The sequence below is a fragment of the Schistocerca cancellata genome, chromosome 3 (genome assembly GCF_023864275.1).
Source record: "Schistocerca cancellata isolate TAMUIC-IGC-003103 chromosome 3, iqSchCanc2.1, whole genome shotgun sequence".
Taxonomy (NCBI): Eukaryota; Metazoa; Arthropoda; class Insecta; order Orthoptera; family Acrididae; genus Schistocerca; species Schistocerca cancellata.
Window position 1 is genome coordinate 599,592,097 of NC_064628.1, and position 13,157 is coordinate 599,605,253.

Here is a 13,157-nt window from a genome sequence, read left to right on the forward strand (position 1 = left end):
GCAGCTCACTGCTACATGACTTTCTAATATATTTATTGAGATGCCCAGCAGTTGGCAGCACTTGCGCTGACAAAAATGTTGTACATTCACAAATGTGTACCTGAGGTTACCATTGGGAAAAAATATTTCTGTTGCAACGAAGACACAGAAAATTTAATGTACACAATTGTAGCGTGAGGGTCTGAAAGGGTTAACGACATAGGAGACAATAACAGTAGCCGTCTTAGATTGTTTGCAGATGATGCTGTCATTTACCGTCTTGTAAAGTCATCAGATGACTAAAACGAATTTGCAAAATGATTTAGATAAGATATCTGTATGGTGCAAAAAGTGGCAATTGACCATGAACAAAGAAAAGTGTGAAGCTATTCACATGAGTGTTAGCAGAAATCCGCTAAATTTTGATTACGCGATAAGTCACACAAATCTGAAGGCTGTAAATTCAACAAAACACTTAGGGATTACAATTGCAAATACCCTAAATTGGAACGGCCACACAGATAATGTTGTGGGTTGCGGGCTTTCAAAACGTACCTTCCGACACAGAGTTGAAATATTAAAAGTTTTGGCTGGTTTCGTTGTGTGTGCAATATGAATAGACACATGAATCGAATGGTCGAAGGTTCCTATCATTCGGCAATTGCGAATTTTGAACGTACATAGACATTTATAAATGAAAGATTGCAATTAAATAAATTATGCAGGTACTATTTTAACGACTTTGAATGATGAGTACGATAGCAGAAGTACCTTTAAGAATGGCCTTTATAACTGTAAAACACGTATTGGTGTCGATGGTCCAGCAATTAAATAAAATGTAAGTTGAATAACAGGGTAACAATAGAGTCCTGCTTCACGTAATTAGTTATAAGCAACAAAATAGCTCGCGAGATATTCACTTCTAAACACATACTACGTCTTCACTGCACAAGCCACGTAAATATCACAAGTGCACAAGTCAGCACTATGAAATACCGGGTGATCAAAAAGTCAGTATAAATTTGAAAACTCAATAAATCACGGAATAATGTAGATAGAGAGGTACAAATTGACACACATGCTTGGAATGACATGCGGTTTTATTAGAACCAAAAAATACATAAGTTCAAAAAATGTCCGACAGATGGCGCTTCATCTGATCAGAATAGCAATAATTAGCATAACAGAGTCAGACAAAGCAAAGATGATATTCTTTACAGGAAATGCTCAATATGTCCACCATCATCTCTCAACAATAGCTGTAGTCGAGGAATAATGTTGTGAACAGCACTGTAAAGCATGTTCAGAGTTACGGTGACGCATTGGCGTCGGAGGTTGTCTTTCAGCATCCCTAGAGATGACGGTCGATCACGATACACTTGCTACTTCAGGTAACCCCAAAGCCAATAATCGCACGGACTGAGGTCTGGTGATCTGGGAGGCCAAGCATGACGAAAGTGGCGGCTGAGCACACGATCATCACCAAACGACGCGCGTAAGAGATCTTTCACGCGTCAGCAATATGGGGTGCAGCACCATCCTGCATAAACATCGTACGTTCCAACAGGTGTTCGTCAGCCAGGCTGGGGATGATGCGATTCTATAACATATCGGCGTACCTCTCACCCGTCACGGTAGCAGTTACAAAACCAGAATCACGCATTTACTCGAAGAAAAAAAGGCCCGATAACGGTAGATGTGGTAAATCCAACCCATACCGTGACTTTCTCATCGCGCAATGAAGTTTCCACGACAGTTCTAGGATTTTCGGTAGCCCACATTTTGCAGTTGTGGGCGTTGACAGACCCTCGTAGCGTGAAATGAGCTTCGTCGGTCCTCAACACGTTACTCAACCAATCGTCATCTTCCGCCATCTTTTGAAACGCCAACACCGCAAATGCCCTCCGCTTCACTAAATCGCCAGGTAACATTTCACGATGCCGATGGATTTTGTACAGATAGCATCGGAGGGTACGCCTAAGTGCCAACCAAACAGTAGTGTATGGAATGCCGGTGCGACGTGCGACTGAACGAGCGGTGAGTTCCCCGTGCATAGACAAACCCGCTACAGTCTCCATTTCTTCCTGAACTGTCTCAGCAGCATTACGCCTTTGAATTCCCCATGAAAGGGGCGGGCTGGCAGCAGCTTAGTATGCCGCTCTTCAGCCTACAGACTTTGTTAAAAATATGAAGAGAATAAATAATAAAAACAGGCGATAAAATCGGAGACTTAAAGAGTAACATGGCGAAAAAAAAATCGTGGAACTGAAAACAAAGAACAGAGGGATGATAAAATACATACGAAGCAGACAGGTACAACAGTAGACAGACAATTAAAAAAACACGGAGACAGTCTGGTTTCTGTTCGCAAAAGATATAAAATTCACACCTAGCGACAGCATGGTTTCTGTTCGCAACACGAGAAAGACGAACAACACTGAACTGTCACTGAAACACTGCCCTAAAAAGTTGGCAAATGTGACATACCACTGCCGAGATCAGGTGGGGGGGGGGGGGGCGGGGGGGAAACTGGACAGATGATAGAAAAATAAAAAAAGGGGGGAAGGAGAGGAAAAGCGAAGGGGGGCGGAGGAGGCGGGAAAGGAGACGATGGAGGATAAGGACCCATAAGAGGGGTGGGGGGTGCAGATGCGACAGGGAGTGGGGAAGGCAGAGGAGTGGAATACAAAAGGACTCGAGGGGGGGGAGAAGGGAGGTAGGGAGAGGTTTGGTGGGGAGAAAACAGGATGGAAGGGGGGGGGGAAGAGGGAGCCCAGGGAAAGGACGGAGGAAAGGAGGGGGAGTGGGGATCAGAGTTGATAGGAGGGATATATGGAGGGAGAGAGAGCATCATCCGGGAGGGGGAGTTGATGGAAGCCACCTTGGGAAAGGAGATGAAGGGTGTAGAGATTGAGGGTAGGGGGGACACAACAGTGAAGGTGTGGCAGGGGGCGGGGACGGGAGAGGAGAGGAGCAACCAGGGGGTGAGGGGGATCAAGGCGGCGGGAGGTGTAGAGTATGCGGATATGTTCGAGGAACAGGAGCAGATGGGGGAAAGGAATAAGGTCATAGAGGGTCCGCGTGGGGGACGGGAGGCGTATACAGAAGGCGAGGCGGAGTGCGTGATGCTCAAGGGACTTATAGAATTGGGGGGGGGGGGGCAGATATCCAGGCGGGACTGGCATAACAAGAGGATGGGACGGATTAAGGATTAGTAGGTGTGGAGGATGGTAGAGGGGTGCAACCCCCATGTCCGGCCAGAGAGGAGTTTGAGGAGTCGGAGGAGGTTGTGGGCTTTGGATTGGATGGAGCGGAGATGAGGGATCCGGGAGAAGTGACGGTAAATGGTGAGGACAAGGTAGACGAGGGTGGGGGTGAGGTGGACAGGGCGGGCGCAGACAGTAAGGGAGAAACCCAGGAGCCGGAAGGAGCGAGTGGTACGACCTACGATGATTGCCTGAATTATCTCTGTGTGTCCATTTTTACCTCTCTATCTACATTATTCCGTGGTTTATTAAGTTTTCAACTTTATACTGCATTATAACTCCCGCGAAAGCCTCGATAGACGCTAGTAGTTGAAGCGTCCGAAATTCGTGGCCGTCGTTACAACGGCCGTGAATCTGACGCCCGATCGAGCACGTGGCTGCCATGGGAGATCCTGCAGAGGACGGGCCGGGCCACCTGGTGGAGGCGGGGGCGGCAGTTGCGGCGGCGGCCTGTCAGCGGGCGTGCCGCGGCGTGGCGTCAGCGTGGGAGTGGCCCTATTTCTGTGCAGCGGGCAGCGGGCGGCCAGTGCAGCCGCAGGAGAGCCGCGAGCCGGACATGGAGGCCAGCGACGTCAGTATGCGCTGCCGCCACGCACAGCCCGCCGCCGCAGCCCGCCGTCTCCTCGCCTCGCCACGCGTCGCCTCCAGCCTAGGCAGTGTGTCGGGCAGCCAGACATTCGCGCACTGCCGCCACACACCGCGGACCAGCCGGTCAATCTGCAGCGGGCGCCACCTGCCGCCGCCGTCTCGGTCCTCCTCCTCCGTAGTGTCGAGCACAGCTACACCTCTTAATACTACTAGCCAATAGAGAAACTAGGAACGACGAACTTCGGCAACAGCTCCGCTAAGCCACTACACCGAAACCAAAGAGGTGACCTCTGTTATTGTTTGGTTTACTAACAGGTAGAATATAGCTCGCCCGATCAGCGTTACTGCAGTAGGGGAAGGGGAGACGTCGGACACATTCCAGAAGATTAGGAGCCCTTTACATCCAGCAACTTCTCAGTGCTAATGCTCTGTGCTACACGGTTTACTCGACAGAAATTATTGTTCAAACGTTATTCTGTCTTTCAACCGATACAAATACTAATCGGTACATACGGCGAACCACAACAGCACCGACAAAATTTCAGATTCTATTCACTGGTATTTTATAAGTATTTTGCTATAAAAAAACCTTTAGTCACTGTTGGATCGTTACAAAGTAACAGTATTTCTTTTGATTCCTTACCGTCATTTATCTATCCATCTGCATTGCACTGAAAAGATCTGCACAACAGTGCGAATGTCGACGGTTTGCACTGTGTGTTTTGTTTGGAAACAAACTGGTTCAATTCACTCACGATACTTTCTGTTGACAACGGTAGCCGTCGCTTTGTTCTTAGACCTCAAGCTTGTATTCAGTACTGTCCTGTTCTGTCTCAGAGTTTGTTTTTTCCTGCGGTAATAGTTGTACTTTAACACTGACACACAGCACTATGGAGAGGTGTAATGATGATGGCCCTGTATCGGTTTACTGAATGTAGTGGAAGACCAGTATAAAAATGGTGTCCTGAGCTGTGGTAAAACTGTACTTGTTTCGTCTGAGGTTGTTCCATTGCTTTGTCTTGTACGTTTCACTGATTGCACATTGCAGAATTTTCCTGAGTTGTGCAGGTTTAAAGAAATAAATGTAACTACGGCAAAAGGCAAATAAATCATAATAACGAGTACATTATTACTCTCTAACAAGCCCGCAGCAACTGTCGGTTCCTTACGCCAAAATACTCAGAAAATATCCCAGAACAACCTCATAAATCTTGTCTGTGCAGTTTGGGTTCATACTGTATGAAGGACTCTAGTCTCCTAGCTTTAAATGGTAAGCGAGTCGACTAATCTGCTCAGGATACACTATTGTCCGTATTCAATAACACAAAGTGAGAATGCAGCAACTAACAAGTGGCTGTTGAAAACGTCATGGAATCATACTGGCATGATGGAGTTCAAAGATTTCCATCATACGAGAAACGATTATCTTTAAAATGAGAGTCACAGATCTAGAAAAGCAAGAAAGTAATCAACACGAACGTTCAGTTCACTCCCATAGCCCTTTACTAGATTTGATCGTGTTGGAGCCGGCCGCGGTGGTCTAGCGGTTCTAGGCGCTCAGTCCGGAACCGCGCGACTGCTACGGTCGCAGGTTCGAATCCTGCCTCGGGCATGAATGTGTGTGATGTCCTTAGGTTAGTTAGGTTTAAGTAGTTCTAAGTTCTAGGGGACTGATGACCTCAGATGTTAAGTCCCATAGTGCTCAGAGCCATTTGAACCAATTTTTTGATTTCTTCCACGAAAGCAGTGAAACTAACGTGGAATCTGAATCACGTTAAAGATTAGAACGTTACACTCCCGGAAAACAATGTTAGAGGTGGATATCATGCTAACTTCCAGAAAGAAAAAAAAGTCTAGCGAGAATGCATATCGGATACTAAATCTCTACTGTACAACTCTGGTACTTGCTGTGAAATTATTCCACTATGAACAGTCATGAAACAAAATGGTTGCATTAATCCGTAATATACGCAGTTTACTTCTCTTTATGTAGGTGAAATTTTTTCAAAAATCTTAATAGATAAGAAGGGAATTGAGGAAATGTGCTTTTACAGAGCTCTTAAAATTTTACCATACGTTTTTACAGTCTATATACCTTCAATTACTTTTGTACTGTAATATCTTATGTAATACAAACAGATATCTACAACTTTTGTATTCACCTCAACGCCGTAGTCACTCCTGTGAGTAACATACTAACTATTTTTTATACGTAAGTTGGCGGAGGTAACACAGCAACTACAGTTTGATAAATAACGGCGAAAAAGCACGATTTCTGACTTCTGGTTGTAAACGTATCTGTTTACTTCTACTCAGACGCTTCATAAAAGATGTTAACTTACGCGTTCCGAAACTTAAATGTTATGGCGGAAAATAACTCTGAGGAATGGTATGAGAATTTAAGTCAATTTTTACTCAAGATTTGTAACAAAATGGATCAGTACTTTTTGTTGATATACATATGCTAATCTTACGTAGAACAGAATGAAGTACTCACTGAGACCATACAACAAACTTTCTGTGAAAACGGGGGTAATGGAAAACATGTTCGTAAAAGGGAGAATCTGCTTGTAGTCTATCATTTATCATTTTTAATGTATTTGAAAATGAAAGATATGCATCACATTTAAGAAAGTCGGGGGGTGGGGGAAGGGGGAGGGGGGTTGGGGAATGACGTGAGAAATTTAACACAAATCCACCAAACACAATCTGTAAAAACCACTACTCTTAATTATGGGTGTGTTAAGGTGCATGATGCACTCAATATCGAAGTGAAATGAAATAACAAACGAACACTCCAACAAACAGAGCTTCTCCTTTCAACCACGCAAAGAAATTCGCTTCAGAAATTCAGGCGATTAACGGAAAAGTTCCGTAAAACAAGAGAAGATTGCCTTATTAGAAGAACAATGCAAAAATTTATGGGTTCGTTCACACTATGTTCGGACCTGTGGATGCCTAATTGTAAATTTAAGGTTATAGCAGTGAGCTTAGAATAACGGATGAGGGATTCGGCCTCACAGTAGAGTTTGCTTAGTACTGTGTATGTTTTGCAGTTTTCGGACATCATCAGACTTGAACTGACTATAGTCGTCAAAGAAGTTACAGTGTTTGAAAACAACATTGGGGAAGATGTTACTCATAGAGACTAAAGCACAGACACAGGAAATGTCATCTTTGGCAGTGTGGTGGTAATGTCATTAAGAAGATAAAAGAATGAACAATAAATAAACATATAGGCATCAAACTAGGAGAAACATTAACTTTAAACTCGTGAAATAGTGCCTATGTAACAATTTGCTACTCAGCAAAGCGGAGTGATAATCTCACTACGATGGCAGCAGTGTTGCGTTTACACCCGTGAAACAGGGAGGGGGGAAGTAATACTGTGGACTGTGGTACACTCCAGCTATCTTGCAAGTGGAGCGATGTCACACTCTCCCACCTGTCACCATGTTTACAAGCGACACATTTAACGGAAGACGAAAATCTACCTCTGAAATCCGAATACTATGTTCGCTATCGTGTTTACATTTTAGGCCTGCATCTATTTTGCTAATCCGATCAAATATCGGAGTCCGAGCGTCATTTGTCTATCACAAATGGATCATGTAAATGTGCTGTTCGGATTAAGTCAACTTTGTGAAGTGACATTACCAGCGCCTACGTAGTTTTTTTATTTAACAGACAGAGGAGGTTGTTTAAGAAGAGATGCTTCAAATCTTATCCGTACGGGACCGTTTCATTACTCCCGCCAAATCACGCGCATTATGAAAACTAATTTCGAATTGATCACTGATTGAACATAATCTTAATCAATGGCTACAAATGGGTAAAAACATTACGAGTAATCAACAAAAAGAATTTGCATGATGCTCTAGACTCTAGAACATTTAAACCAATGGTACAGGTTTGGGCAGTCGCATAGCGTATGGGTAAGAAACATATACCCGACAAGCAAGGTCGTGAGTTCGAATCTCTCCGGGTGCTTTGAAATATTTGAATATTTATTGAAATAACTTTAATCATTATTTTTATTCAGTAACTTCTATTTATTTTATTTCTAATTTTTTGCCACGTCATTTTAATCGTTATATTAAGTTTTGTAATTGTCCACCATCTTACAGACTGTTTCAAAAACTCGATCCCACCCATCCCACTGTGAGTTATCGAACGTTTTGTTACCAGCAAATGATTGTGGACGAGAGTGTTTGCTAGCAAGAGACGGTGGGCATAATAATTTACAAATTAGCCTGGTACGAAGGGCAGCATGGTTACAACCAATTGGTTTTGTTTTATTAATTTGGAAATTAATTCGTCATCTGTAGATCTTGTTTCGTCAAAGATAGATAAAATGTGATTCTCCTCAGATAAATAAAGAAAAGACTTCATAGTCCATTTGTGACAGACCGCCGTTTTGGTTTTTGGCTCTTATATGAGCAGTGAATACTTAACAATCATCCAAAACCACCACCTGCGTGCACGACAGATAAGCGCTGACGGGCACGTTCATTCGACAATACTCCCTGAACAGTCACTTTGCCAACATTTATTTACAGTGTAATGTGTTTGGGTCCATGTTTCATCTAAGTAAACCACCGGCCGTTTTTATGAAACCTCATTCTTCTGTAAAATGTAATGTGCTATGCCCTTTTTACAAATGTATCCTCTCGTTCGACATAACATGTTTGTTTTGGTACCTTCTAAAACTAAATCTCATACACAGAAAAAAATTACTAAGATTTTCCTTGCTAGACTGTAAGTTCTGTTCTGTTAAAAAAAAGCTGTGCAGTTTTCCAGAAGTTAGGGTTTCTTTTATATTGTTCGTAATAGCGTTGAAACTGTTTGCTAATAATACATTTATCTATATCGTCACTGGAATTCTTATTGTGAGCATCCTTCTTGTCCTTCTTTGGCGCAGAAACGTGAATTCTTCTCTGTTCGGCTTCGTGTCCCTTCCCCCGTAATTTGCAGACCATCCTGGAAAAAAAAAAAACCTTTATCAATGTGGTTGCACGTTCCGTCGCCTTCTCCGCTTGCACGGTAGATCCTTCCTCTTTCTCATTGTTAACATATTTAATCACGTCAACCACAAACCGTCGCGCTTGCCCGTGAAGACATTTTCCGCGCTCAACGTCCATGCTTGCACTGCGACACAGCTCTACTTTAATCGCAGTGTGATTGTACCTAGTCACGTGACCAAGTTAGTTCCTGCTATTGCCGCATTACCACTTAGCCTTGCCGGGTAATACATTAAATTAACAATCGCAATAAAATAAAATTAGTACTTGACAAGATTACTAAAGAATAGCTTGAAGAGGTATTATATATGGAAAATGATAAATTGAGTAAAACATGGAATAGGAAATTTTAAGTACAGAATAATCGAAAACACAGGCAATCACAATAAAACAAATTAAATAAATACAGAAAAATGGAGGAATAGAAAGAAACAGTGTGGGAAGTAATGCGAAACAGAGGGTTAAGTGAAGTCTAGAAGAGAAGTATTGAGCTGCGTTTGGTCGTTTAACCTTAAATGCGATCTGTGGATCAGATGTTTATTCATTTCCAGATGCTCCCAAGACACTGAGCTTTTTATCTTCGTTTCCTAAATGGACATAGGACTGTGGGTGGTAGTTGTGGCCCTCACTCAGTACATGCTCGGCATATGTGAAGTCATTATTCTGTAACCTGCAGCTGCGCTCATGTTCAGACAGCCTACTTGCTTTCTCTCTCTCTCTCTCTCTGTTTGACACTATAAAACTTCTCACAATCGAATCAAGTAATATTGTATATTCCAGTGTTCGCTAGTTGTCTTTGCTGTTGGAGGTACACAGAGCTCTGGTATTTTTCACGTATCAGGGAATCCTGTCGTTGCAGGGTTTCAGTGTTTTGGCTGGACTGTGTGATACCCGTCCCAGGTATGGTGCTGTACACCACTTACTGCAGACAGTGAAAGGGGCAGCAGGAGGAGTATGGAAGAGGAGTATAATTTTCAATTTCCGTGTCCTATGGAAGATATGATCAATCAGGACAGGATTTTAGCCATTGGTTGAGGCATTGAATTTTATTGTATCTAACTCGCTTTGAAATCATCTTTGGACGTGGGAACGGATATGACGCGGTGCACCACTGAGTGGAAAGCTGCATGTTGTTGTGTTTCTGACTGTTGTGAGGAGGAAGGTGTTACTGTGCCGGCGGTTGTAGTTCTTCTGTACATTTTAAAACAATGTGTTTGTGTACTGATGTCAATGGGTAGTTCTAGGAAGTTTATGGATTTATTGCCAGTCTCATCTGTGAACTGAATATTTTTATGCTGACTCTTTTAAGCAATGAAAAAATGTGTCGAGCTCTCTTGTAGTTCCTGTCTACGTACGTATTACACCACCTGCATATCTGGCCAAGTATTTAATATTTACAATCACAGGTTCTTTATTAAAAATATGTTGTTCGAAATGGTGCATGAATAATAAGCCAAAAGCGGACTAAGAGACTGTAGCTAAGCCATCTGTTTATACAAAAATCGCTTTGAAGTTCATATCGTTCTATGCTAAGCGTGTCTGTGTGGCCAGTCTCAAGTAATTCCAGTCCACAAGGCTGACACTAGACCTGTACATCAACTCTGTAAGAATATCAACACATTCGCGCAATGATATGTTGTTACAAAAAAAATGACTCTGAGCACTATGGGACTTAAAATCTATGGTCACCAGTCCCCTAGAACTTAGAACTACTTAAACCTAACTAACCTAAGGACATCACACACATCCATGCCCGAGGCAGGATTCGAACCTGCGACTGTAGCGGTCACGCGGTTCCAGACTGAAGCGCCTAGAACGGCACGGCCACACCGGCCGGCTATGTTGTTACAAATGTCGGTTCCATCTTTTACTCATTTCCTGTATCACTTATCACATGTAATATCTCTTGAAGCTATTCGTGAGTAGTCTTGTCAAATACTAATTTTGTTTTATTGGGATTAGTAATTTAGTGTAAACTGTTATGTACGCACTGTTTTTAGAGCTATTTTTCCTGGTTTACTCCCTTTATACACTCCTGGAAATGGAAAAAAGAACACATTGACACCGGTGTGTCAGACCCACCATACTTGCTCCGGACACTGCGAGAGGGCTGTACAAGCAATGATCACACGCACGGCACAGCGGACACACCAGGAACCGCGGTGTTGGCCGTCGAATGGCGCTAGCTGCGCAGCATTTGTGCACCGCCGCCGTCAGTGTCAGCCAGTTTGCCGTGGCATACGGAGCTCCATCGCAGTCTTTAACACTGGTAGCATGCCGCGACAGCCTGGACGTGAACCGTATGTGCAGTTGACGGACTTTGAGCGAGGGCGTATAGTGGGCACGCGGGAGGCCGGGTGGACGTACCGCCGAATTGCTCAACACGTGGGGCGTGAGGTCTCCACAGTACATCGATGTTGTCGCCAGTGGTCGGCGGAAGGTGCACGTGCCCGTCGACCTGGGACCGGACCGCAGCGACGCACGGATGCACGCCAAGACCGTAGGATCCTACGCAGTGCCGTAGGGGACCGCACCGCCACTTCCCAGCAAATTAGGGACACTGTTGCTCCTGGGGTATCGGCGAGGACCATTCGCAACCGTCTCCATGAAGCTGGGCTACGGTCCCGCACACCGTTAGGCCGTCTTCCGCTCACGCCCCAACATCGTGCAGCCCGCCTCCAGTGGTGTCGCGACAGGCGTGAATGGAGGGACGAATGGAGACGTGTCGTCTTCAGCGATGAGAGTCGCTTCTGCCTTGGTGCCAATGATGGTCGTATGCGTGTTTGGCGCCGTGCAGGTGAGCGCCACAATCAGGACTGCATACGACCGAGGCACACAGTGCCAACACCCGGCATCATTGTGTGGGGAGCGATCTCCTACACTGGCCGTACACCACCGGTGATCGTGAGGGGACACTGAATAGTGCACGGTACATCCAAACCGTCATCGAAACCATCGTTCTACCATTCCTAGACCGGCAAGGGAACTTGCTGTTCCAACAGGACAATGCACGTCCGCATGTATCCCATGCCACCCAACGTGCTCTAGAAGGTGTAAGTCAGCTACCCTGGCCAGCAAGATCTCCGGATCTGTCCCCCATTGAGCATGTTTGGGACTGGATGAAGCGTCGTCTCACGCGGTCTGCACGTCCAGCACGAACGCTGGTCCAACTGAGGCGCCAGGTGGAAATGGCATGGCAAGCCGTTCCACAGGACTACATCCAGCATCTCTACGATCGTCTCCATGGGAGAATAGCAGCCTGCATTGCTGCGAAAGGTGGATATACAGTGTACTAGTGCCGACATTGTGCATGCTCTGTTGCCTGTGTCTATGTGCCTGTGGTTCTGTCAGTGTGATCATGTGATGTATCTGACCCCAGGAATGTGTCAATAAAGTTTCCCCTTCCTGGGACATGAATTCACGGTGTTCTTATTTCAATTTCCGGGAGTGTATTTATTTATTGTTCAGTTTTTTTACCTTTTCAATTGAATTACCACTGCATTGTCAAAGATGACGTTTACTATGTTTGTGTCTCAGTCTAGATGAGTAACAACATTTTCAATGTTGTTTAGAAATATTGTAACTTCTTTGACGACGATGTCAGTTAAAGTCTGATGACGGCCTCGTAAGACGAAAACCGGCTAACTAAATAAACTAATCCTGTAGAACATACGCAGTACTGTGCTTCTCACGTATTATTACGTTGTTCTACCATGGAGCGAAGAAAGAAGTTAATGTCTGCAGCAATTCCTCCTTAGCTACTACTTCAACGCCGTTTATCTTGTAAGTAGGAATAAATTACTCGACTTTAACAATTACTCCCTTCTAACAACTATTTTTTAATTTTTATTCTTTAATCTAACGCGTTACACCTCACTGTCTTAGGCATCTTCCGTGAAATACGAAGAACTAAAAGATAAAATTGTTAGCTTTACTGCGAGAAACAAAGTGTTTCATAGCAGAAATTTTACGTTAATATAATATTCACATGGTTTAACTTGATATTCACATCCTTCTTTTGTAAATAAGGTAAACATTGTGTTACGTAACTGTTGTGAAACATTAAATACGTCAAGATAAAGTATTCGTAGTTCTTTGCAGACTTCTGTAGGTACCTAAAAAGTAAAGTAAAACATCACTGATTAAAAAGAGTAACAGAAATTCAATTCCACAACGCGGGTAATAGTTACTATTATCTATATGATAAAAAAATCAGTAATACTTCTGAAATGGGTCCGATACACACAGTGCCGACCATTAAAATTGCAACACCAAGGAGGAGAGCAATAACTAAGCTGTATGT

General features: G+C 43.9%; 1 protein-coding gene across 3 annotated transcripts in view; it reads left to right on the forward strand.

Moving 5' to 3' along the window:
• Window positions 1–13,157, forward strand: part of LOC126175491 (F-box/LRR-repeat protein 2) — a 708,226-nt gene that overhangs the window by 496,918 nt on the left and 198,151 nt on the right. The window contains exon 1 of one of the 3 annotated variants that reach the window (XM_049922312.1): window positions 3,695–3,816. The exons of the other annotated variants lie outside the window; for them this stretch is intronic. Coding sequence (XP_049778269.1) covers window positions 3,802–3,816 — 15 coding nt within the window. The 5' untranslated portion in view covers window positions 3,695–3,801. Of the gene's footprint in view, window positions 1–3,694; window positions 3,817–13,157 lie in introns of those variants that run through there. 3 annotated transcript variants of the gene reach the window in all.